Source organism: Papilio machaon, chromosome 18 (genome assembly GCF_912999745.1).
Source record: "Papilio machaon chromosome 18, ilPapMach1.1, whole genome shotgun sequence".
NCBI classification, from domain to species: domain Eukaryota; kingdom Metazoa; phylum Arthropoda; class Insecta; order Lepidoptera; family Papilionidae; genus Papilio; species Papilio machaon.
The window spans coordinates 6852642-6880528 of NC_060003.1; the positions used below are offsets into that span (position 1 = coordinate 6852642).

The 27887-nt window shown below is 37.6% G+C and overlaps 1 protein-coding gene across 1 annotated transcript; it reads right to left on the minus strand.

The window, feature by feature from the left end:
• Positions 1 to 1176: 1176 nt before the first annotated feature.
• Positions 1177 to 27887, minus strand: LOC106710331 (protein masquerade). Its single transcript, XM_014502350.2, has 14 exons — positions 27729 to 27887; positions 14450 to 14596; positions 6516 to 6626; positions 5610 to 5815; positions 5110 to 5319; positions 4477 to 4604; positions 4137 to 4273; positions 3666 to 3908; positions 3481 to 3558; positions 3046 to 3205; positions 2421 to 2608; positions 2172 to 2261; positions 1911 to 2065; positions 1177 to 1622 (listed from the first exon to the last, which is right to left on the minus strand). The coding sequence occupies exons 1-14, from the start codon at positions 27811 to 27813 to the stop codon at positions 1455 to 1457; spliced, it is 2106 nt and encodes a 701-aa protein (XP_014357836.2). The 5' UTR covers positions 27814 to 27887; the 3' UTR covers positions 1177 to 1454.

The following is a 27887-nucleotide window of genomic DNA, read 5'->3' on the forward strand; positions in this document are numbered from 1 at the left end:
CTTTTTAAAGAAACATTGCATTTATCTAATTACACCATAGCCTTAAAAACTATAATAAATAACTAGAATACATATAAAATGTATATAATCATAGTGTTTGGTGTCATTCTTATACTAGTAATCCCACGGGAACGCGTCATTTCTGCCACTAAATGCGTACCATAAATCTATGGGTAAATTGAAAAAAAAATTGTCAAGATTTTTCTAAACAGTTTGGCTAAAATAAAATATAAATGCAAAATAAGCCATTATAATATAGGATCAAAGGCATTTAATGATAAATGGGACATTAAGAACCAAAAATACGCAAAAATATTACTACTGGTAGTTTCAGAATCAAATGTCTAGTTTGACATTTGAGACAGATAAGTAAAAAACAATGGAAAGTGATCGTAATGTCCTTAACTAGTAATATATTTGAATCTCTTTTTATAGGATGCTTTTAATTAGTTTTTCTTTCTGCTTCTTTTAGTATAACTATTGAATATTTTTCAAGAAATATAATGGTGGGAAACATCAATAATAAATGCCACATACGACTTAACTATAATAAATAAATTAATCTAAATAAATAGAGAAGAAAATATTATTTATTTACATTTAAATATTCCTATTATAAATAGAAATTAAAACTTTCAAAAAAATATACTCCATGACTGAGTCAAGGTCATTTTTAAAAGACGCCTTATATTTGTCATTCTGTTATTTTTTATTTATGAAGGAGGTTACGGACTAGCTTTTTGAGACCAAAATCTCTGTTTTGTTTTCAGATTTTGGTGTCAAAAACCCACGGGAAATAACATAATAATTACGCGGTTATATTATTTTAAATAATCTTGTTTTGTTATAACCTTTTAATCTAAGGTTCCATTGCCGAAATACATTTTTAAAAACATACTCATTTAAATGTTTCGCAAGTCGATTCGGTTCAAATTATATTTTGAAAGAGGCGTCTTTACACACTTTACTATTTTATATTTAATGTTTTCATTTAGATATAAATCTATATGAGGTCTATTAATTTAATTAATAGATTTTGACTGGAAGACTATATGAATATAAATAAAAATATCGTAGCGCTGTTAACTTTGATAGAAACCAAATAATGTTTTTGTAAGTATTTTGTACTGTAACCTTAACTTTTTTTTAAGTTTTTGCTTTGTGTACAAAAAACGGAAGAAGATATTAGGACAATAAGTTACGTTTTTAGATTTAAAAAAATACCACAATAATATAAAATAGAGCATTCTGCATTCTCTTGTCTTATCCAAAATAAAAACCTCACCCAAAACAGTATTTATTTGATCAAAAACAAATGCTGTTTAGGGCGTATAAATGTTTTTAAAAACACTTTTACTTTTTTATGTTATGAAAATAAAATAAATATTGTCTATGGACGCATGTATGAAGACCATAGATCGATTGAATAGTCTTCCAGTGTAATTACATACGATCTATGGATTGTTGACGGATATGATCTGGTTGATCCAGCCGATGAAAGAGGAGACCTTGACATAGACGCCGGGCACATCCTGCCGGCCGCAGCCGAAGCCCCACGAGACCAGTCCCACCAGCTCGTAAAACCCGTCGTCCTGACACACCAGGGGACCGCCGCCGTCACCCTGATGATATAGTATTCTTTACCTTTACTTGATCTAAAGTAACTCGTATCTTATGGAGTAGTCCATTATTTTTATTAAAGTAAAAGAAGAAACAGTGTCTTATGCGTAAACATACGGACAAGACACTGCAAATTTAATAATACATTTAAGATAGGATAGAACTTGACAAACATTTGAAGAAAAATTTAACCTTGTTGGCTGTGTTAACTTTTTCAAGTAATATTGCCTACTACAAGCTTTCAATTTCTACTATTTTCTTGGTTAGATCTAGTCTAATTGGTCACAAACCTGACAGGCGTCGTTGCCCTCCTCCCCGCCAGCGCAGAAAGAGGAAGATGGTAAGATGAACACCTTTTCGGTGACCGCGTTCACTTTGCGAACGCATTCCGAGTCATTCACTATGGGTAGCTCCGCTTCACGGATACGGAGGGGAATCGGACCCGCTGGAAAATGTACGTAACTTTAAATTATAACCGATGAATCGATCTTCAAATATTTAAATCACTAACGTTGTTGTTATTGACACTTTTTTATAGTGCATGTACTTACTCTCTCCCATGTAGCCGTAGCCGGTGACGGTGCATCGCTTGCCGGCGGGGTGCTCCTCGTCCCGCGCGGGCAGGCACACGAGGCACACACCTGCAACATAATTACCATGTTACAGTCAGCTGCATAAATTAGTCGTCACCAGAATAAGAAGAGAGCTACGCATGATAAATTGGTCTGGAGGTAGATGACGGTGCATCGCCATATAGAGAGGATTAAGGAAAGAGAGATTATAAAGATGTCGAAACCGACCGTCTTTAAGCTCTGCCTTGGTCTTGAGCTTTAGCAGCGCGATGTCGTTGTCCAAGGTCTGACTGTTGTGATTGTGGTGTATGTAGGTGGTGGCCACCAGCAGCGTCTGAGCGCTGGGCGAGCCGTACTTGCGCGTCAAGTCGTTGTCACCCACACGCACGAAGTAGTCGTCACCAGAGCGCACGATGCTGTACAGTAGAGTGAGTAAGCATTAACTAATTAGCTCCACCTATCAACCACATCACGTAACATCAGGTGCAATCGTGGTCGAGCGCTAATTTAATAGTTATAAAAAATATAGTTTCTTTTAGCGTCAATTTTGCTGTCTCTGTTTTTTTTAATGGAAAGGAAAGGGATGGCTATACAATATTGTGTGAAAATTCATTCTTAGTTGATGATATTATTTTGGCTTCTTATTTCCTTCATTTTTAGATGTCGGCTAGCCTTAATATATATCAGCAACCTGCTCTCTTCCCTTCGGCACAGTATGTACCACTGTTCCATACATCTCTATCAGCCGTCATAACATATCTGAATTTACTCCTTTCTTAGGCATATCTTTCTTCGGACTTCCTCTACCTTTGTAGCCAACTTTATAATATTATCGTGTGGATTATGTACATACTTGGTGACGCAGTGTGCAGCAGTGAGCACCCACTGAGTGCCGACGAGCGCGGCGCCGCACACGTACTGGTTGTTGTTGTTGATGAGCGCCACCTGCCAACACCACTCGCCCGGCATCCCGTCCTCGCCGCCCATCACTCGGCCCGCGCGAGAAGATGTACCTGAATAACACAAAAGTATAACTATCGCTAGAATTCATTGTTTGTGAACGTCAAGTTAGGCAAAGAGCCGACGAGTGTGTGATTCTTAAGTAGTCCCTTGTCTTAAGTAAACATCGACTGTGAGTGTGATAATTAGTGTAACATCTATTAACGAATTTCTAAAAGATGGCTCTGATAGTAACTTTTGTGCTCTTTGTAAGTGCTCTTTTACTTCACGTTATGTAATAAGTTAATTTCAAATTACTTTAAATAAAAATGAAATGTTCGTGACGTACCTTTAACTCCGCACACATATTTGTTGTATTTCTCTGCTGTATGCATCATAGTTGTACCATAGCTTGGCTCGTAGGGATCTGTAACATAGTTATTATTATAAATATAAAGGGGTGAACATATGTCTCACAAAGTTGGCCAAGAATTGTGTCAATCGAGCGTCTTAGTCTAACAATGTTCATCTTACATGCGATACGATCAATGGGCGTGGTGTGCTGGGGCACGTGTGACACTTGGGGCACGTGAGGCACGTGGGGCACGATCTCGTTGGTGGTGAGTGCGTGGTGCTTGTAGCCAGCCGTGGTGGTGGTGAGCGGGTAGGAGTCGTTCCGCTCTGGAGTGCCCACTACTTCGATGATCTTGGACTTGGGCGCGCAGCACTGAGTGCCTGACTTCTTACATTTGAACACGTCGGTTATTTCCGCATTGTCTACAAAGAGAGATGGAGCAAAAAATGTTTTATTTTTCGTTTAAAGTTCAGCGACATGCCTAAAACATGTTTCTCTTAGATCTAGTCATACATATTTAGATTACTATCTTTAGAATCTCATTGTTATCTTGTGATTAAAATTGACTACGGTCCATATAATTTTATTGGACGAAATAAAACCAGAGTTTCCATAAAGAAGGGTGCAGCATGAAAGCAATAGATACTCACGGAAACATGTGAAGGAGAGCAGAGGCACGACACAGGAGCCGGGACAGTCGGGGCGGGGGTCTGCGGGTGCGGGGGGCGCGGGGGGCGGCGTGGTGGTCGTGGGCCGCGGGGTCGTCGGACGGGGGGTCTTCGCCGCTCTGAAATATTACATAGCCTTTTATTGTATAGTGTAGTAAACGAACTGTTTGCTACGATTTCTTATAAAAAAAGTTTAAAATGCAATTTTAATGACAATAGTAAATATACTATACCAGCTGAGCAAGACACAATAACTGAAATTAATTTTATTTTAGGTAGAGTGTAGTGCTAAGAAAAGGTTGAGTGTAAGTTATGTCGTCACCTTGTGTTGTCGCAGCAGAACATGTTGGCGAGCCGGCAGTTTGTGTGCGCGTTGATCTCGGAAGGATACTTGCAGAAGGCCGCCATCACGGTCGGAAGGCAGAAGCTCGGACAGCGCGGCAACGGCGGCTGTATACCACAATTTATACATATTTAACATAATAGTGACTATAAAATTTATTAAAAGAAAACAATTCCGACATACTCGACTGAATAAAACGCGTGTTTTAGAAAGTTGTGACTAATAAAGGTTATTTAAAGCGACGTTAGGGTTAGACCGTGGGGCGACCGTCCAGGATGCCGGGCGCCAGCGTCACTTATAATGGGACGACTGCAGTGTCCTCTAAGATACCCTATCTTTGGAAGATTTCACCGACACCAAAAAAGGGGACGCCGAAAAAATCTTGCCAAGCTCATTGGAAATGATTAAACCGGCCTTGCTTCTTACCTTGGGTTTCTAAGACCAAAATAACTGTATAAAACATATCGTCATCCCTGTCATTTGATCTTTGACGGACCAGAGATAAAAATAATGTTTTGAACGGAGGTTTTCATCTCAGATACCCACAGTTAATACGTAACTCTTAATGAAGGTAAAGAAAGCACGATCTTCCCAACACTGTTATTAACTCACTGGTGTGGTCGGTCTTGGCGTGGTGGTAGGTCTTCGCGTGGTGGTATCCTTGTTGTCGGTGATGCAGCATGTGCCACCGTCCGCGCAGCTCGCCTGCTCGTCCACGTGGTCGCACAGCAGCACGAACAGCCCGCTGATACATTCTCCTCGGCATTCTCGCTCCTTGTTGCTCACTGCTGTCTTCTTCTTAGGTGGTGACGTTGTTGTCAGCTGGAATGTAAGGAAATTTTATACTACAGAAATTATTAAACTTGTGATTGCTGTAAAATTTTGCTTCTAAATGTTTATAATGTGTCAGAACAACATGTTAAATTCTAATTAAACATGTTATTTAAATATAAATTTAAGTTAGAAGTGTATATTTGGATACTTTGATTTCTTAGTATAAAAAAGTTTCCTAATTCTTATTGTTTAAATTTAAAAATGACTCCAACATGCCTAAGAACATTTAAAACTTCATAGAAAATAATAGCCATTAGAATAGCCATATATCCTTTTACCGCAGTACTCGGCTTCTTAGTATGATGATGTTGATGCTGATGCTTCTCGTTGGGCACAACGAGGTCGTCAGGCGGGCTGTCGCCGTAGAAGTCCCTAGCTACGCAGCAGACGCGGCCGCTGGCGCAGAGCCCCGGAGAACTGAGGTATGCTTGGCAGTATTGCGCCAACTGTACCACCACGCACACGTCCGGACACGCGATATTACCTGACACGAAGGAACAGATATTACTTCTATCTGGCAACAAGAACATAGCTAATCTAAAGCTAAGGTTATTCAAGTGTAAACTCAACGATGTGAATCTGTTAACGCGCTTTATCGATTTTGTAAAAGCATTTAAGACATCATTATTAAATGGTCGACATACTTCAAAATGTTTACCTAGACTCTAGGGACGCTAAGTTCAATTAACAAAATATTGGGATCAAACCGCGAATGTTTGTGCAGAAGGTAAACTGTCAGATGAAACAAAAAAAAACGAGGAATTCCCAAGAATGCATTCTTAGTCCGTATTGGATATATTAAACATACTCGGAGTTAATTTTTTTTACCTTTGTGTTGAGTGAAAAATTATGTATTCCATATCTTTGGCAGACAAGGAGTTTGCGTTCTGCCAAAGAGGTGGCCTACTGGCCATCAATACCTTTGCCTTTTGTAATAAAAAAGATAGGTTAAAAAATAGGAGAATGGCGCGGAAAGTTTGTTAACAACGGAATGTAGTAATTATTAGAGTTTTATGGAACTGAAGTGTAAATATGTACATAGTTTTAATATTAAGTGATTTTACAACGAATAATGTATTTTTGGCTGGTGTTTTCAATTTATACAAGACCTGTGTTGTATATAATCTGCGAATGTTGTCGCGTAAATGAAGGCCTAATATGTAATATGTGTACCTAATAATTACCACTGTCTTTGTGTCTGTCTGGCGTCAGTGTGGTTGTCTCGTCTTCTTCCGACTCCGTGGTCGTGTAGCGAGTCGTGAACGGACGTCTAGTAGTTATCGCCGTGTCATTATCTGGAATTAAAAATGATGGTTATAATTTAAAAAACACAACGTTTTGTCAAAACCAGCTCGACTTATAATATATTTGTTATATGCAGTAACAAAAACAGTTTTAAATTAAAAGCATTTTAAATAAATAAATGCGCTATTACTATTTTATATAATCATTAGCTTATGCCCGCGGTTTCGTTTCTCAAAATTAAAAAAAAATAAAAAATCCCCTATGTTACTCAATGATAAAGTAGCTTTTCAATGACAAACGAATTTTTGAAATCGGTCTAGTATTTTTTGAGTTTATTCGTTGTATGTAACGATACAAATCTTTTCTTTTTTATATTATGTAATGTTTGTTGGAAGAAAATTATAATCTCGCGTATTAATGTATCATTTAATGACAAAGGCATTTGATTTAATAAATAAAATTACTATACAAAATTATTAACACCTTTTTATAGTGTATATGTGTCTATATATAGTGTACTTTGTAACATTTAAATGTTGAATCTATGTCAGTAGACTACTACTACGGTACTGGCAACTGTGTTAATTACTAACAGGAAGGGCACACAACAATAGACTGAGACCGTTAAAGTTCATACAAAGATTAGAAAGGCTACATAATTTACAGTCGCAAACAAAGTCGTAAACAATAAAATTGTGTTCACATAAAACTTCACCTAAATATACAAAAATTCTTTTAATTATATCTTCAATTACCACGATTTCTAGAATTCAAACAGTCTCCCACGATCGTATTTCCACAATTAATTTTAACAGTAGAAAGATCTGTTTTAACAGTACAATGTTAGAATTTCTAATAACTCTTTAACAAAGTAATCGATCCCAAATAAAGGTTAACGTTAGTGATGCAGTGGATCAAGCACCGAATTTCATAGAATTCCAGACATGCTGAACAAGTTTTTATTTCTAAATGTATGTAGTCAACCAATCCGTACTGGGTCAGCATAGTTGACTAAGGCCTAGTCATTACTAATATAAAATAGAATATATAGTCTAAGATCCCGCTGCAGGATTGGTGTGCTCATCGACTTTTTGTTTAAAACCAAATTTTTATGTTTATTTATAGTTAAGAGAATATATATTTACTAGGGTGCCTATCAAAATTTGGCCGCCATTATTTTTAAAAAAAATATTTTTAATTGATTTTTGGTAAAAAAATTCGTTTACTTATTTTTTAAATAAAAAAACGTCTACATAACGGTAATTAATATCAAGATTCTAAAAAATCACGGTTGCCGTTGCGCACCTGGCCGCACCTCTTTGCAGCCAGGTGTAAACAGGTATGATTTCGATAAATTTATACGTTTATAACCTATTTTTATTAATTATATGTCAAATTAAAGCTAATTTTTTTCTATTAATTATCATATAAAGTTGCTCAATTAAATCTGGCCGCAAATAAGGGTTACTGGCTGTTAAAGATAATAAATATTTAAGGTAGAGTGAAAGAGAGTTAGCGCGTAACATCATTTGTCAGACGAGGACAGCGATTGCCGGCTGTGCGACGCTTTTAAGCCATTGCGCATGCGTCGAACGTTAGTGTTCTCAACTGAACAGATGCGGCATTTTTATTCTAACATAAAAACCACGCTGTTGTAGGGTCTTACATACATTAAATACTAATTTACATTAATAAATCACTTATCAATAATTTACTTATCTATTTACAGTTCGTTCATTCATTTATTTACATTATCATACACTCATACACACAAACATAAATCTATCACACGCAACTCACATAACAAAATAAATCTCTTTGGTACTTACCTGTGTCGTATCGGGCGACCTGCAATGAGGTGCAGTGGACACGCGTCAACCGACGTCAGCGCCTATTGTATGCGAGGCAGCCATGTGCATACGCAGGCTGGCAAGCCGCCGCAACGCTTCCCCGCACCAGTCCGGTTTTTGCGCTCGCACTAGACGCACGCCGCTTTGCGCTCCCGACGCACTCGCTTACCTGCTTACGTATTTCGCTACCGCTTCGCTCGATCTCTGTGACGCTTTTGTGTTTCCTAAATTCCTTCGCAATACCTATATTCTAATATTCTACTGTGATCTGTGTAACTATTGTGCCAATTAACCTTCTGTGCCACGTGCATTACATACTTCGCCTTCTAGCTAATAAATATTGTGTTGCTGAACTAGTTGTTATTTCTTGTCAATATATTTATTGTAAATATTCTATTCTAATATACATCAACCCCACAACTGGTGACCCCTTTGACAATGAACAAACCGGGCGCAGGAGAAGGCGCGTGTGGTTCCACTTCCAAACCAGGTCCGTCATCCGACATTTTTAAAGTGGGAATTCGTGTTCCACCTTTCTGGCCGGAAGAACCGGAAATATGGTTTGCACAGATCGAGGGACAATTCGCCATATCCGGAATTATCAACGACGCGACGAAATTTAATTACGTCATCGGCCAGTTGGACAAGCAGTATTCTATAGAAATAAAAGACATAATCGTCAATCCTCCAGCCACAGAGAAGTATGAGAAGCTGAAATCCGAGCTCATTAAGCGACTGACCGCATCGAAGGAGAAGAAACTGAAACAACTGCTCATGCATGAAGAGTTAGGTGATCGCAAGCCGTCTCAATTCCTCCGCCATCTTACCAGTCTTGCCGGACCCCAGGTACCAGACGATTTTATTAAAACCATTTGGATCAGTCGACTACCAAGCGGAACCCAAACAGTGCTCGCTGGACAACCTACAGCCACTCTGGAAATTTTGTCAGACCTAGCAGACCGCATACACGACATCGCACCGCATACACCTCAGGTAGCATCTACCAGCCAAGCTATACCAGGGTCAGCCTTTAGCGATCTGGTGAGGGAAGTGGCCGAACTCAGAAAGCAGTTCCAGTCGTTTACAACACAAGGGAAGAGGCAAGCCCGTTCCAACGCAAGACAGGACAATCGCGGTCGTTCCAGGTCCAGGTCAAAGTCGAACTACCGGAAGTACCCCATTTGCTGGTATCATGCGAAGTTTGGGGATAAGGCCAATCATTGTTCGCGACCCTGCGACTACAAGTCGGAAAACGTGCAGGGCGGTCAGTAATGGCGACTGCCGATTGCCCTTACACAACTAGTCGCCTGTTCGTCACTGACCGGAAGACGAAGATGCAGTTCTTGGTCGATACTGGAAGCGACCTCTGCGTCTTCCCCCGATCGTCACTGCAGGACCGACGAGCGAAAACGGACTACCAACTGTGTGCAGCTAACGGCACCCCTATAGACACTTATGGTTTTGTGTATTTGTATTTAGATTTTGGACTTAAACGTGTATTTAAATGGAGATTTGTAGTAGCAGATGTTCAAAAAGCTATTATTGGTGTAGATTTTCTAACCTTTTATAATATAATGGTAGATTGTCGCCACCAGCGCTTAATAGATAATACTACTACTATAACTGCTGTAGCTTCACTAGATTGTAAGAATGCTATTACCTCTGTAAAAGTTGCAACTGGAAACACAAAGTACCACAAGATCTTGGAAGAGTTCCCAGATATCACACGACCCTCAGGTACACACCGCGCCATACTACATAACACCGTGCACCACATCCGCACTACACCAGGCCCTCCAGTTTCTTGTACCCCTAGACGTTTGTCCCCTGAGAAACTCAAAATTGCCAAGCTCGAGTTCCAGTCAATGTTGGACAGCGGGACAGCTAGGCCTTCGGAGAGCCCGTGGTCCTCCCCATTACACTTAGCACCTAAAAAAGATAACGGATGGCGCCCCTGTGGGGATTATAGGATGCTCAACGCGCGTACAATTCCTGATATGTACCCCATAAGGCACATACACGATTTTACGCACAGCATAGCAGGATGCAGAATTTTCAGCACTCTCGACCTCGTGAAGGCATACAACCAAATCCCGGTCTTCTCGGAGGATATTCCGAAAACTGCCATCACCACACCCTTTGGAATGTTCGAATTCCCATTCATGAGCTTTGGTCTCCGGAACGCTGGGCAAACATTCCAAAGGTTTGTGGATGAAATGACGAGAGGGCTGGATTTTTGCTACTGCTACCTCGATGACTTTCTCATCTTCTCCAGGGATGCAGAACAACACGAGGAGCACCTGCGCACTATCTTCACCCGCCTGAAGAACTACGGCATGTTGATAAACACATCGAAGTGTATTTTCGGAGCAGAGGAGGTAACGTTTTTAGGTTACAGCATCTCCGCTAAAGGGACGAAGCCACTGGATGCCAAGGTCGAAGCTATCCAGCAATTCCCAACACCGACCAACGTCCGCCAACTCAGACGATTCCTGGGCATGGTAAACTTCTATAGAAGATTCCTGCCCAGGGCCGCTGAAGTTCAAGCTCCACTGAACGCTCTTTTGGTTGGTTCAGTAAAGGGTTCTCAGCCGGTTGACATTTCAGGAGCAGCCCTGCAGGCATTTGAGGAATGCAAGTCTAGCCTCTCAGACGCTGCACTCTTAGCTCACCCTGACTGCAAAGCTAAGCTTGCCCTAGTAACTGACGCGTCGGACAAAGCAATCGGCGCCGCCTTGCAGCAACTTAAGGATGGATCATGGGAGCCTTTAGCTTTCTTCTCTCGAAAGCTGAACCCTGCACAAGAGAAGTACTCTCCCTACGATAGGGAACTTTTGGCAATATATGAGGCTGTGAAATATTTCCGGCATATGTTAGAGGCCAGGCATTTCATCATTTACACTGACCATAAGCCGATCAGTTTCGCTTTCCAGGGTCGGAAAGCTAACTGCTCGCCTAGGCAGTACCGATATTTAGACTACATTGCCCAGTTCACGACAGACATAAGGCATATATCTGGCAAAGACAATGTAGTCGCTGATGCCTTATCCCGGGTCGAAGAACTAGAAATGCCTATCGACTTCAATGCCTTAGCCGCAAGTCAAGCTTCCGACCCTGAATTAGCCAAGCTGATCGAACAAGGTTCGTCATTACGCTTCGAAAAGCTCTCATTGCCTGGTTGCAGTTCCTTATTGTACTGTGATGTCAGTACAGGAGTGTCAAGACCGTTTGTAACGAGTTTCTATCGGAAACAAGTCTTCGACAGTCTCCACTCCTTGAGCCACCCCGGCCCCAAGGCCGCAGCCAAAGTAGTGTCAGCACGCTTTGTGTGGCCTGGCATGAAAAAAGACTGCAGGGAATGGGCACGCGCTTGTCTCGCCTGCCAACGCGCTAAAGTGAGCCGGCATGTGTCTGTGAAAACAGGCACATTTAACCTCCCACGTGCGCGCTTCAAGGAAGTACATATCGACCTGGTTGGTCCACTTCCTTCATCAGAGGGCTACCGCTATTGCTTAACCGCTGTAGATAGATTCACTCGATGGCCGGAAGTGGTACCAATCGTAGATATCACTGCGGAGACGGTGGCAAGAGCATTACTCGCCACATGGATCTCCCGTTATGGATGCCCGACAGACATCGTAACGGACAGAGGTCGCCAATTTGAATCAGCCCTATTCCAACACCTTTCGCAGATTGCTGGGTTTCATCACAAAAGAACAACGGCGTATCACCCAGCCTGTAATGGCTTGGTTGAAAGGTTCCATAGACAGCTCAAGGCAGCCATCATGTGCCATGCAAATGACAGATGGACTGAGTCTTTGCCTTGGGTGCTGCTTGGAATACGCAGTTCCTTCAAAGAAGATTTGCAGGCCTCCTCCGCTGAGTTACTGTACGGCGAGCCGCTCAGACTCCCAGGAGAGTTCTTTGAGTCGAACACCAACGTAACGACTGACACTACTGAATTCGTAGCGCGTCTCCGCTCATTCGCTCAAAAACTACGTCCAGTACCTGCAGCTCGTCATGGTATAGACAAAGTCTTTGTTTTCAGAGAATTGGCTACATGTGAGCACGTCTTCCTCAGGGACGACACAGTGAGAGGAAGCCTTCAACCAGCTTACTCAGGCCCTCATAAAGTTATCTGGAGAAGTGACAAAATCTTTAAAATCACCGTTAATGGCAGAGACGTCACCGTGTCCATAGATCGGCTGAAACCAGCGTACATCCTTAGAGACGTACATGATGCAACCTCGCAAGACCATTTACCAAAGGTGAATAAAGATTATGTTACGCGTTCGGGACGTCGAGTTAAGTTCCCGGATTTTTATCGCCCCTAGCCGGGTCTCTGGAGGGGGGTGGTGTAGGGTCTTACATACATTAAATACTAATTTACATTAATAAATCACTTATCAATAATTTACTTATCTATTTACAGTTCGTTCATTCATTTATTTACATTATCATACACTCATACACACAAACATAAATCTATCACACGCAACTCACATAACAAAATAAATCTCTTTGGTACTTACCTGTGTCGTATCGGGCGACCTGCAATGAGGTGCAGTGGACACGCGTCAACCGACGTCAGCGCCTATTGTATGCGAGGCAGCCATGTGCATACGCAGGCTGGCAAGCCGCCGCAACGCTTCCCCGCACCAGTCCGGTTTTTGCGCTCGCACTAGACGCACGCCGCTTTGCGCTCCCGACGCACTCGCTTACCTGCTTACGTATTTCGCTACCGCTTCGCTCGATCTCTGTGACGCTTTTGTGTTTCCTAAATTCCTTCGCAATACCTATATTCTACTGTGATCTGTGTAACTATTGTGCCAATTAACCTTCTGTGCCACGTGCATTACATACTTCGCCTTCTAGCTAATAAATATTGTGTTGCTGAACTAGTTGTTATTTCTTGTCAATATATTTATTGTAAATATTCTATTCTAATATACATCAACCCCACACTGTTTTGGAGTTCGTAATAAACAACGTTTTATATTTACATTGTTATTTTTCTTTTACTTAAGTCACCTTGGTTTTATTTTTTAAATTAATATTAAATATCGACGTTCTAATTAGCAAATTATCTAACTCCTTTTTAGAGAATCTTTTATTTGTACGAAAAAAACAATTACTTCAAAATTTATTATCATTTTAAAAACCATTTAAAATTATTTATATCTAATAGAGATATAATATTTAAGTTTGAATCATTCAAATAATTTGTAATTGGATTATTGCTTCATCAAAATGTTAAAAAAATCACCCTCTAAAAAATAAGGAGTTAGACAAATTCCTAACTAGACCGTCGATATATCAAATCAATATTAATTTTTTGTTGCAATTTTTAAATTTGTCATTTTGAAAAAAATTACATATTTTTTGGATTATTTATTATAAGTCGTCTCTATTACTCCCCGGTGGTTGAGAACACTAACGTTCGACGCATGCGCAATGGCTTAAAAGCGTCGCACAGCCGGCAATCGCTGTCCTCGTCTGACAAATGATGTTACGCGCTAACTCTCTTTCACTCTACCTTAAATATTTATTATCTTTAACAGCCAGTAACCCTTATTTGCGGCCAGATTTAATTGAGCAACTTTATATGATAATTAATAGAAAAAAATTAGCTTTAATTTGACATATAATTAATAAAAATAGGTTATAAACGTATAAATTTATCGAAATCATACCTGTTTACACCTGGCTGCAAAGAGGTGCGGCCAGGTGCGCAACGGCAACCGTGATTTTTTAGAATCTTGATATTAATTACCGTTATGTAGACGTTTTTTATTTAAAAAATAAGTAAACGAATTTTTTTACCAAAAATCAATTAAAAATATTTTTTTTAAAAATAATGGCGGCCAAATTTTGATAGGCACCCTAGTAAATATATATTCTCTTAACTATAAATAAACATAAAAATTTGGTTTTAAACAAAAAGTCGATGAGCACACCAATCCTGCAGCGGGATCTTAGACTCTACGATAAGGTGAAGACAGTGAATATACTGAGAGGGTTACCTAAGGGTTCGTCCATACAGCACTTCATGCCGCTGGGACAGTCTGCGTCATCACGTACATTGGAGCAGATGAGGGCAGTGAGAGTGTGCATACATACGCCCGGGCAGCTTCGCGTCTCCACCTGCGTGTCCAGCGACTCGAACAGATCTGTAAGGTGAATACACAGTTATTGACCACCGTCCAAATTAAGCTATTATAAGGTAAGCGTTAAACCTGTTAGGAAGAAACTAACCTGTGTTAGTATAATACAAATCAAAAAAATAAGATTGATATTAAAGGTGAAGATTATTTTTACTTAAACAAGGTAATCTCAAAACCTAACAAGATGATCTGGGTCATACTTCTACCATTGACCAGCCCAATAACAATTAATTAATAGATAATTTAAGGTTATATATACTACATTTTGAATACCATACGGCGGTAAATGGTAAAGAATTCTACTCAATCGCAGGTCTTCTATGATCGAATGTTCTTCCCAATCAGTGGTATTAATTAATTTCTCCCTTTCCATTTAGTTTTAAATTAAAAGTCGCCGAACAAACAGCTGCAGCCGCTGAGAAAGCCGCCCAGCGACTTCCAGCGACGGCGACCACTTTACAAATGGTTTTTTTTTCTTTCATTTTCTAAGAATCTTTTCTCCTCGCTGCCTATAAGTGGCCGCGCGGCGCCACTCGCAACTACAAGCATGCTAACTTTGATAAACTGTTCTAGACGTTGATCTAGGCCACAATAATTGAAAACAAACCGTGCAAATATGTTAAATGACTCTAGTAATGTTCTTAACTAAACAATATGAAATATAGAAAATGAAAAACATTTACAGTATTGTCACCTATATAGAGTTCTAAGTGACAAAAGGTAATAATTACCAAAAAGTAACCTCTTATAAGACATTTTTTCTTTCTTTCTTTCAAATAAAAGTTATCATCATCAACTCACTCTACGTCCCCACTGAGGGGCTCGTAGCCTACCCTGAGTTAGAGGTGACTAGGCCATAGTCATCCACGATGGTCCAGGGCGGATTTGTTGACTTCACACATATCTTTGAATTACTTAACAGATATGTGCAGTTTGCAACACGATGTTTTCCTTCACCGTAAAAACGTCGGATAAATCGACGGATAAAAAACACATTGGTACATTCGGATTCAGACCCAGGATCTGCAGATTGCAAATCAAGTGCTTAACCCATGAGCCACCGGTGCTCAAAATAAAAGTGCAAGCGAAAAATTTAGCTGAATCATGAATGAACACTGGTCTGGTGAGTTCAATGTAACCGCAAATTCGTCATTGACGTTGCCAAGCGAATAGCGACCTTATTACTTAATAGCTGTCCTAAACTGAACCCACTGAGCGACATTCCTGAAGATGGGCTGACCGTTAGGTGGACAGTCCCGGCGCACCTCGGCACACATAAAGACAAATGAAAGGAAAACAGTCTGTGGTGCAAGACACGAGCGTTTGCGTCACTCGTATAAGAAGCACTTACTCTGTTTCCTTTAAATATTTTTATACTAGCTTTTACCCGCGACTCCGTCCGCGCGGAATAAAAAAAAATGCACACAAGATAAAAAAGTTCCTATGTCCGTCTCCTAGTTCTAAGCTACCTCCCCATAAATTTTCAGCTAAATCAGTTCGACCGATCTTGAGTTATAAATAGTGTAACTAACACGACTTTCTTTTATATATATAGACTTTCATCTTACTTCAATTATGTCAGTTTATTTCAGATAATGAAAGGTTTATATTAAATATGTTTTTATATTTATCAATGAATCTACGAACTAAACTTTTGTATGTTTCATTAGTGAGTTACTGAGAAAAACTGTCGTAACAATTATAGTAATTTATACTATACAATTTAGACCCTTCACATATAACTATACTGATTTCCTTAGTGTATCAATTTACTTAGAGAATCTTTATAATTATAAGGTTTAAGGTCAACATACTATAGTATTATATCTCGGGCCATTGGTCTTAATACAGACCGTTAAGTGATGACCTAACGCGAGCGGCGCGGAGAAATCGCCCCCCTCGCCTCCCACAGGCCACCCGCTGCAGCCGCGCCTGAAGAAAACGAAAGTGTACCCCGACACGCCGTACAACGAACGACACAGTATCATTCACACAAGGCCACAACCACACTTCAGCTAACTAAACTTTGATATTATGACCTTCAGAATAATTTTTGTTCCAGCAAGCCATATTAGCTATGCTCAGAAATTTATTTCAAATAACTATTTCGACGTATTGACATTTACAAATAAGAAAATAATGAGATAAACAAAGGTAGAATGAAGAAAATATGGATGAATCTTGTGAAAGTGTATACGTAAGAAGATAGTGAATACAGATATGTCGGCTGATAGAGATGTACGGAAGAGTACATACTGTGCTAACTTTACGTTAGTGAAAAGTGCTGAAAGATGAGTTATTTCTAAGTATTCATAAAGTCAAATTCCATCTTCGAGTAATATTTTTTCGTGCTATTTCAATAAACGCTATGGCATTAAGCTTAATAATAGAAAGAAATGGAAAGACACACAAATTGGTTTTGTTTTTTTTTTGTATAGAATAATTAAACGAGCATGAACAATCAAATAACAGTTTAATTTCTCGCGTGACTTCGGACAATTTATCCATAATAATGAAATAATAGTGACAGCTGAAGTTAACAAGGCTTTTATAATTGATTCAAATTGTTCGTTATTTCGCGCTTTAAGTGTTTGAAAACGATTTATAATAAAACTAAAATTAAACGTTAATTACAGAGTTTACTTACAATATCTAAAAAATTAGCTTCGATTAAAAGTCTACGTTATTTGAGAGATAATTAATATCAAGAAGATCGAAGATCTTAGAAGATTAAGACGAGAAGATATTATAATTAACAGATTGATGGGTCCTATGTATAAAGGCCAAAGTAACAAATTTATGATTTTAACTTTTTATATTAAAAGCTACGTTTTAGTCTAGTTAACAATATGCACTAAACACAAGTACACATTTACAGGTTTAAACGTGTTTCTTTGTTGAAGTAAAAGGGCCTATGCGGCCTATTTTCATTTATGGTTGAAACTTTGAGAACCTTTCCTGTAAACTTGTAAAGAGCCATCGAGATGTTGTTATAAAAACAACAACTGTATTAAAATTAAATCTTATATAACAATTGAATTATTAATCATACGAGGAAAATAACAAGGAAGTGTAAAGTGAAAGTTAAATCCTGGAATATATGATTCATTATATCTGATGACTGAAACTCAGTGAATCATTCATTCAAAATATTATTTTTAATTTTCCTCATAAACCTATAAAATGGAATAATGACCAGTAACAAACTAAAATAACTGGATTCCAATAAATACACTATATTACAGATAATGTTAAAACAAGTAAATTCCAAAACATTTCCTGTAAAACAATTTTTCTTTCATAACTGTATAATAATAGCTACCCTAACTTTACATTGTCAGTTCACTTTATCATACGCTCTCCAAAAATAACTAAAAAAGTTAAATATCGAAATGGCCGCTATGTTTGGAATTTGACGTGCCTTTGTTTTTTCCCAATCCGGTAATAATAACGAAGTAACAGCCCGAGCCGAGGCTCCTGAGGGAGCCCTCGAGCCTAGTTACTCTTAAACGAGGTTTAGGCTAAGCGCCATCTGCGCCCGGCCACCTCAAGCCCGGTGAAACTGTAAATGCCTCCTCAAGGCAAACAGTGACAACTCAGTCACAAAAAAAAAAAAAAAAAAAAAAAAAAAAAAAAAAAAAAAAAAAAAAAAAAAGTGCCTTTGTTTACTCTAAAAAACGATTTCAATGAAGAATATGTATGTATATTATTGATTCAAGATATTAACAAAATTTTCGTTATTTTTCACAAAAACATATATTCAAAAACGTATAGAACAACAGAGATAGTAATATGCCTTTAAATGCTTTTTTTAGCAGAACTCAGGTTTAGAACAGTTGTAAATAAAGTATTTTTATCTGAAAGTTTTTTTATATTGTAAAGTTATTCAATGTAAAAAATCATTCAAAAATCATAACTTCCTTCCTTCGACCAGAAATGGTACAATTTATAACAGGCTACTTTTACGCCTGCAACAAGGTACGTGATTGTATTTAGGAAATACTAGAAAGGTTTCAGCGACGAATACTTGTCACTAATGAGTCACGCAACGTTTCACTCTTCAGATATTTATTAGTGGAAGTCGACAAAATAGCCACACCGGGCACACAACTCGCACTAACATTGTATAATTGAATAATACTCATAATCTTTTACGAATCGATTCCGAAATCGTTTAAAAAGCAATCAAATGTAATTTATATGCAATAAAACTTTATATGTTTCTTTGTTGTGTCTGCATGTGATGTAATATTTTCTTTATAAAGTGAGTCGTTTTTAAACCAATTTTTCTATGAAAAACCCAATCTCTTATCAAAATGTTGATGTATTTTTTAAGGCGAGGTCTTCAAATAGATTTTGTACTTATGCTCAGATTTAAGCGCGTTGATGTCTTTTGTATCGAAATCGTTTTTTAAAATTGATGTACATGTCTATGTCAATTTTAATATATCACTAGTTGTCGCCCGCGACTCCGTCGTCGCGAAATTAAAAAAAACTTAATTAGTAGTATATGTGTTCTTCTTGACTATGTTCTACATCTATGCCAAATTTCATCAAGATCCGTTGAGCCGTTCTGGAGATACCTCCAAACATTCTTCCATCCATCCATCTAAACATTTGCATTTAAATTAGTAAGATAAAGTTAAATTTTAAATTAAGACAACTTAAGATAATTACGTTATAATATCTTCTTACAGATTACCAATTAAATGAACTTAATAAATGTTTCCAATAACTTAAAGTTAGTACGATAAGTTAGTATTGAACCGATATAGCGAGGCGCAGGTGTCCGCGGGGACCGGTGGAAGGTGGTAACGGCTCGGTCACCGTTAGCCGCGCCCCATATACCACCCGGCACTCCGAACACGTTACTACATCTACATCATTATTACTTCTTTACCATTATACATACAACATTATGTTTACCTCATCTTACTAGTATTATAAATGCGAAAGTTTAGATGGATGGATGGAAGGATGTTTGTTTGAAGGCATATCCATGATGGCTCAACGGATCTTGATGAATTTTGGCACAGATATAGAACACAATCTGGAAGAACACATAGGCTACTTAAGTTTTTTTTTAATTCCGCGCGGACGGAGTCGCATGCGACAGCTAATAAATCGTAATAGTGAGTTTATACTGTCAAATTATCTATAGAAAAACATGGCATTATTTATAAAGTATGTATACATATAAAAAAATGGGAGAACATTATTTGTTAACGAAGATAACATCGGATAATAACTATTGCGACCGAAATGCACATAGCTTATAGAAAACAGACATTACATTATTCTATATTTTCATTTAAAATATTAAATTAATAGATTTACCGTGAAAGTAAAGTACAGAGTAAAAATTTTACATTTACAAAATGTTATAGTAGCGTATCTCATAGAGGTTACAGACTAAAGAATGTCAGTAGACAACGAATAGAGTGACGTTCATTAAAAGTCACAGATAACCTAAATACAGCTACTCATTTGTCTATTGTTAAGAAAGAGCGTATGAATAGATTTTTGTGGGAAATCGAGATATATCTCAACAAGAAATGTACTGTTATTCACCTACTGTATTTATTCCAAATATTAACTATCGCAGGAATTAATCAAATGTCACAATTATCGTTTCTGCAGTGTATCTCGTATGCTCACTCAGGCAGGAGTTGATGGATGTCATGCCATCATTAGAAAAAAGTCTGTTTCACTGCTCTGCAGACTGAGAGCTAGCTTCAACTCCATCTTGAGCACCATAGCATGGAGATTTGACTCTCCGCTGTTACTAGGAATTGTTCGTAGATGCATTTCGAACAATAACCTAGTAACAAATTAATTTGTATGAACTGTATTTATCTTATTTTACTAAAATAGTCGTAGGATCTGTTGTTTTTTTTGCACTAACACTATATGGATGTAACTCGTCTGAAATAAAAGTTATTTTATTTTATTTTTTTATTTACCAATATTTAAAAACTATTGCTTAGTTCCTTTAGTTAGACGTTTTTTTAAATAATATTATATCGGCTTCCTTATTACTTATACCTATATCTTCCACAAGACGCTCACCTAACAACGTTAGTCTAATCTGTTCAATAAATAAAAAAAGCAAATCGGGGTCATTGACCGGTAACATCGACTATAAGTATCGCGTTATACTATTGATAGTCTTTCAATTTTCAATTAAATTTATTAGGAATTAGCTTCTGCCTCTGACTTTTTTTTTAATTAAAAAAAAATCTCAAGCAACCTATGTGCTATAAAACACAGTAACCTATGCGAAATTTCATCCAGATGCGTTCACCCGTTTTAGTACTATATGCCAACAAACATCTATACATCTAAACTTTCGCATTTATAATATTAGCATGATTAAATAAAAAAATATAGAATGTGTCAAATTAATTAATGATTTCTACTTTTATAGCGTACTCTTAATTGTCTATTGTCTTTAATAATTTTTAAACTTTCCTGTATATTCCATCATTACCTTTATGAATTTAAAGAACAGTTGTGTTAATATATTTGAAATTAGGCATGTGTAAATCAGCTGTGAACCGGTTCAAAAGTTTAGTTCACATAAACTTGCACCGTTGAGCTGCGGTTCAACAACAAAATGGGTAGTTCACAGCTCATCGCGATGTACTATAACTATGTGAGTCGAAGAGCCGCGAGTTGCCTTTTATAACTTTATGCAGGTACATATTAAGATGAGCTACTGCCAGTCCACTGATCTGCTTCACAAATGTGAACCGTGAGCTGATCAGTACCTCATCAATTTTAGTTGAGTTACCTATGTTTAAAATTCCCGTGTCACTGACTGTGAGCACTTCCAACAATATGTGCCAGTTAATTTTTTAAATTTTAATAGAGTTACCGCGGTTCTGCTATGCAAATCTTGAACCGTTCATTGGAGTCTTTGATTACTATATATAATACCAGCATCAATAAAATTATACATAAGATGTATATTATTTTTGTTTTAAACGCATCATCGTCGCAACAAGTGAGCTGTTAATCTTTGACGAAATAATTACTCAGTAGTGTCGAAGCATTACACAGAAAGTCCGCGTGCGGAGAAAGTATCGGCCGGCGAGGGGCGAAGGAGTGCGGGGGCCGCAGGGGGCGTGTGGGGAGAGGAGACGTCACCGAATTTGCGACACAACACTTTCCTACTTGTCCGATCAAAATCGATTCCACACAATTATTACGGAGCGATTAATCGATTAAAACAAAATGGATTCAAACATTCATATAGATTTAATTTAAATATTCAAATAATTGTGTATGCTAATGTGCCGATTTTGTTGTATGATAATAGAAAAGAAAGTAATCTCTTGTTGGTTTTCTCTGTTATTTGCATAGTTACGTGTTGGAATGTAACTTAGTTACTTAACTAAGCGACAATAACTTGATACGTCTGTTGACTGTTTTACCGTTGGTTTCTAAGGCCGAAATTTCTTTATAAAACATATCGTCATGCCTCTCATTATCTTTGACACACGAGGATTTTGATCTCACAAACCCACGATTAGTGCAGCAAAGGTTTAAACGAAGAGAATCAATTATCTTTTAATTTTTAAATTACGAATAACATCTTTGTTGTTGCCTGTAATTAAGGACCAATCAGGGGATTGGTCGGCTTCTCTCGGAATGGACCAATGATCTGGTCATGTTTGCATTCTGAGATCGCGACAGGTTCGACAATTGGTCGAACTATGGAGTGTACGATTTATAAGAAATTGTAATTGATTTCATTTTTATTAGACCATTGTAATTTGAATTAATTATGTTCTTAAATGACAAAGAAACTATTCTGGTGATTCTGGTGACAGACAAATCTGTCTTGGAAAAATTACTGGACCAGGGCTAAGCCTACACGGGACTGTAGTGCCTCAGATGATGATGGTGATATCACAATAAAATTTTGAGGTCCTACATCTACAGGATATATAAATAAATAATCAATTGTACCTAAATTATTTATTAGTACATTTTATAACTTTATTTAAATTTGTATTTGTATAAACAAAAACAAATGAAAACAGCATTAGACGTAATTCAATATCATTGAAAGTTCGTAGTTGATTTTGATAACGAATTGTATATAATGCTCGATGCCATTTAAATTGTAGAAGGATTAAATTATTATATTTTTAGCCAATAAGTTTATAATATACTGTAGAGTCTTTATATATATCTATATATATCAAATGAGAGGGCGCCACCGCTCTTAAAGTAAACATCGGCTCCGCGTAAAAAAATCTTTTTAAATTCGAAAGTTATCTAAAACTGTGAAAAACAAGTGTGTTAGTGTCGAACAAGATCTGATACCGTGCCACATATAACAAGTGTATAAATTCCTATCAATATAACAAACATTTTTTGAAAATACAACGAGGAAGCAAAGTGCAACTGTAAGTGGAATAACTGTTATGAACTTCTAAAAACCAGTGTTACATACGATTTCTGCCATTGAAGAATAATATTTATCAAGAAAAAAGTGAAGTGATAAGAAGTTCTCCTTTAAAGTGCTCAACATAACAATTTTGCACAATCATTCTTACCGTTTGAAATTAAAATTTAATTCGCAAAAGCGCCATCTATTAAAACCTTGCAAAACTACTTGAACGTCCAACATATTGATCGAGTTGAACTGTCTTTGAAAGAGTCCCTAAACTCATCAACAGAGGGCGCATATAAACATACAAAATAAAAATGGAAGAAATTAAAAGTATGCTACGCTCACTGCAGGAAGAAATTAAACAACAAAAAGAGGAAATGTTCAAAATAAAAGAAGACATTAAATGCACTATAAATAACAATATAAACGAAAAATTTAAAATATTAGAAACAAAAAATGAAAAAATCGAATCAAAACTGGAAGTCCAAAAAATAAAAATAGATAATTTCGAAAAGTTTTCTAGAAGAAAAAATATAGTGATATTCGGAGTCGAAGAAGGCGAAAAAAACTACCAAGAACTGGAAGAAAAAGTTTCACAATTTTTAAACAACATGTTAAATATTGGTTGCGAAAAAAATACTATCGAATCTGTAAGAAGAATAGGAAGGAAAAGTGATAGAAATAGGCCGATTTTAATATCGCTATTAACATTAGGAATTAAAATAAAAATAATGAAATCCAAGAGTAAATTACATGGAACCCCTTACTACATAAAAGAAGACTATCCCAAGGAAGTGTTAGAGAAACGCAGGGAGCTCCAGACAGAAATAAAGATTGCGAGAGAACAAGGAATACATGCTATTCTTAAATATGATAAGTTAGTACTACTAAATGAAAAACATAAAGAAGATCTGCAAAATACAAACAAAAAAAGAAACTTATCAGAGTCGCCAGAGGCCATCACCTATTCAAACACAACAGAGAAACAAAAACAACCAACAAAAATAAACAAAACAAACAAAATGGACCATTTTATTTTGAAAAAACAAACACATACAACTCCTCAAGCTCATTGCTCTAAATATACTATACAGTAGCAACCAAAGCCCTCCTCTTACGATCTCCCAATACGGCTGGTCACCGCGGGAGACAAAGACCGTAACCCTCCATTACATCTCCAACTATACATCTGCACATACAATGTAAAATCATTACTAGCGCCTGAAAAAATGATACTCTTGAAGCACTCTTTAGAAAAAATAAAACACGATATTATAGGACTAGCGGAAATCAGAAGAAGTGGTAATAACATTATAGAAGACGATACTTATATATTCTGCCACACTGGAAAGACTAAAGGTCTATACGGGGTCGGTTTCTTAATAAAAAAAGAACATAAAAACAACATAGAAAACTACATAGGCATTTCAGAAAGAGTCTGTTTGCTTAATATGAAATTTAATTCAACGGAACTTTCAATAATTCAAGTCTACGCTCCAACACAAGACGCACCAGAGGAAGAAATCAACAAATTTTATGATGAAATAGAAATCGCTCGAGGCCTTTCAAGCGAAAAGATAATACTTCTAGGAGATCTAAACGCAAAAATAGGTAAACAAAGAAAAGGCGAAGAGACAGTAATGGGATCATGCTGCTACGGAAAAAGGAACCAAAGAGGCGAAAAACTAATTGAATACGCACACAGCAACAACCTTACTATAATCAACACAATATTCAAGAAAAAACTAAAAAACCAATGGACATGGATCTCACCAGACAGACAACACAAAAACCAAATAGACTACATTTTAAGTAACTGCCCTAGACTATTCACCAATTTCGAAATCCTAAATAACAACATTTTTCTAAGTGATCACAGATTTGTGAGAGGTACAATTACGCTAGAAAAACAAAAGAAGAGTAGAAAAGCTTTCAACAAAGTACCGATCAATCTTCTATGCGAACAAAACCAGAGGACTTATGTGACCGCCTTAAAAACAAATCTAGAAGCCTTAGACCTCAAAAATATCGAAAATACAGAGATGTACTATAGAAAAATCGAAACGGCTATAATGGAAAGCTTAAAAACTATAAATAACAAAATAAGAAATAAACAAATAATATCCATAGAAACAAGAAACCTACTAACACGACGAGCCGTATTGCAACATAAGCCTAATAAGTGCAAAGAAGAGAAAAAAGAGCTCTCAGAACTGTATAAAATAACAAACAAACAGCTTAAAAAGGATTACGAAAATTACAGAATGAAAGTTATTGAAAGACAGTTAACAAGCAGTGGAAGCCAAAAGAAAGCCTACAAGCAACTGAATTTAGAGAAAACATGGATGCCAACGCTGAAAGGGCAGAAAAAATCTACAAAACAAACAAGGACAGACATATTAAACACGGCTACAGATTTCTATAAGACATTATATGGAAGGAAAGATATTGCACACGAACCAAATATCAGTAAACAAACACAAGAAGAAGACACACAATCGCTAGTACCTCACTTCACGTTCAATGAAATAATAAAAACCATCAAGAAATTAAAAAACGAAAAAAGTCCAGGACCGGATAATATCCCTAATGAAGCAATAAAACTTGGCGGGCACCTACTCGCTGACCCTCTCACCACTCTATTCAACAAAATACTTGAAACACAAGAAATACCTGAAACTTGGGCAAGGTCACAAATAATTCTTTTGCATAAAAAGGGAGACCCCACTGATATAAATAACTATCGGCCCATCAGTCTACTTCCAGCAGTATACAAACTGTTCTCAACGTGTTTAGAAAAACGAATACAGCCCACAATAGAGAAGTGTCAACCAGCAGAACAGGCGGGGTTCAGGCAAGGATATTCTACTATGGATCATATCCATGCCCTGGAACAAGTCATTGAAAAATACCTCGAGTTCAACGAAGTACTGTATATCGCATATGTTGACTACACGAAAGCCTTCGATTCTATTTCACACGAGAGCATCTGGGAAGCACTAAGTAAGCAGAACGTACCTAATATATACATCAATATAATCAAAGACATATACAGAAAAAGCACAAGCCGAGTAAAACTGGACCGATTAGGCTCGGAATTTAAGATCTACAAAGGAGTAAAACAAGGAGACCCACTATCTCCGAGGATCTTTATAGCTGTCCTACAGAATATAATGAGTGACTTAAAATGGAATCGAAAAGGAATTAACATAGATGGGAAATACCTAAGCAACTTAAGATTTGCAGATGACGTAGTTCTTTTTGCAAACACATCTAACACATTAGAAGAAATACTGACAGAGCTAAGCAACGCTAGCAAAAACGTCGGCCTACATCTTAATACATCTAAGACAAAAATAACTACCAACGGCCCGAAAAACCCTATTACAGTAAACCAAATGCCTATTGAATACGTTGAAAATTATGTATATCTCGGAAAACAAATATCTATAAAGAATACGAGACACAAAGACGAAATTGATAGACGAATAAAAATAGCGTGGAAAAAGTTCTGGTCATTAAAAGAAATACTGAAGTCGAAATTATCTCTCAAAATAAAGAAAAAAGTCTTAGACTCGACCATACTTCCGAGTTTGTTGTACGGCGCCCAAACATGGATCCTTGACCGTAATACTATTATGAAAATACGTTCCTGTCAACGAGCTATGGAAAGAAGCATTCTGAATATCAAAATAAGACAAAAACTCAATAGTCGTACCATCAGACAAAGAACGAAGTTAATAGATGCAGTACAGCAGGCGCAGCGCCTAAAATGGAAATGGGCGGGACACGTGATGCGCTCCGATGATGCCAGGTGGACGAAGCGAGTGACGCTATGGTCTGGTCCAGGAAGAGGCAAGAGAAAAAGAGGAAGACCCAAAGCCCGATGGACAGACGACATAGTGAAAATAGCGGGAAAAGCTTGGATGAGAACAGCTGCAGACAGAGACAAGTGGAGAAACATGGAGGAGGCCTATACCCAGCAGGGGACATGACAACCTCTTATTCATACAAAAAAAAAAAAAAAAATGTTATCACTGTAGTTTGGCATGTTAAATAAAGGCTTATTATTATTATTATTATTATTATATATATATCAATCAGTGTCAAAAATGTATTCCTAGTTATCAAGATTCTTATTAGAAATTAAATTTTAATACAATGAAATTTATCTTTAAGTCTGTTAACTATAGAAACTTAAAGTGTTGTACTGTACATTTCAATAGATAATTTTACTAACAAAAGAGTTAAACGGGAGTCTGTGATAATGAACGTAGAACAACACAACCCGCGCCGACACGACGCGACGCCGCAATGTGGAGCGCCGTAACGGAAGTTATTTCAAAGAGAAATCTTATAAAACTTTGAGTTATAACTATGATTGTATCTAGTAAAATACATACTCTGAAATTCACAGTCTGTTCTCATAACTGTATAAAGAGAATCGACGTTTGTTCGAGAATAAATATAGGATAGGATTTTAAGTTAGGTATGTCCATGTTACTAAAGGATTACGTCCTACTAAAGGATTCGCGGTACGGAATTCCAGACTGAGCGGAAACGTCTCGGAGCCTCGCAACGAGAACACCAAATATGCAAACTCAATTTTCAATTCATACAACGTGCAACCTAAAATCCACGAGACTGTTACGGCCGCTAACGCATGCAATTGGGTGAAAATTTGACCCAAAAACGTAGGCATCTCGGGCGGGAGAAAGTTTCGGGTGAACTGACCTGATATGAACGAACTAATCCCGTTCTGCGCGCTCGCCGGGGTCAGTATCCCCAGGAGCAGGAGGGCAGCACTGACGCGCGTCATGGCTGTCACTGTCACTTGTCACTGTCAGAGATCGGTGGCGGCAGCGCTCATGGCGTGGCGACCGGTCGCCGCGT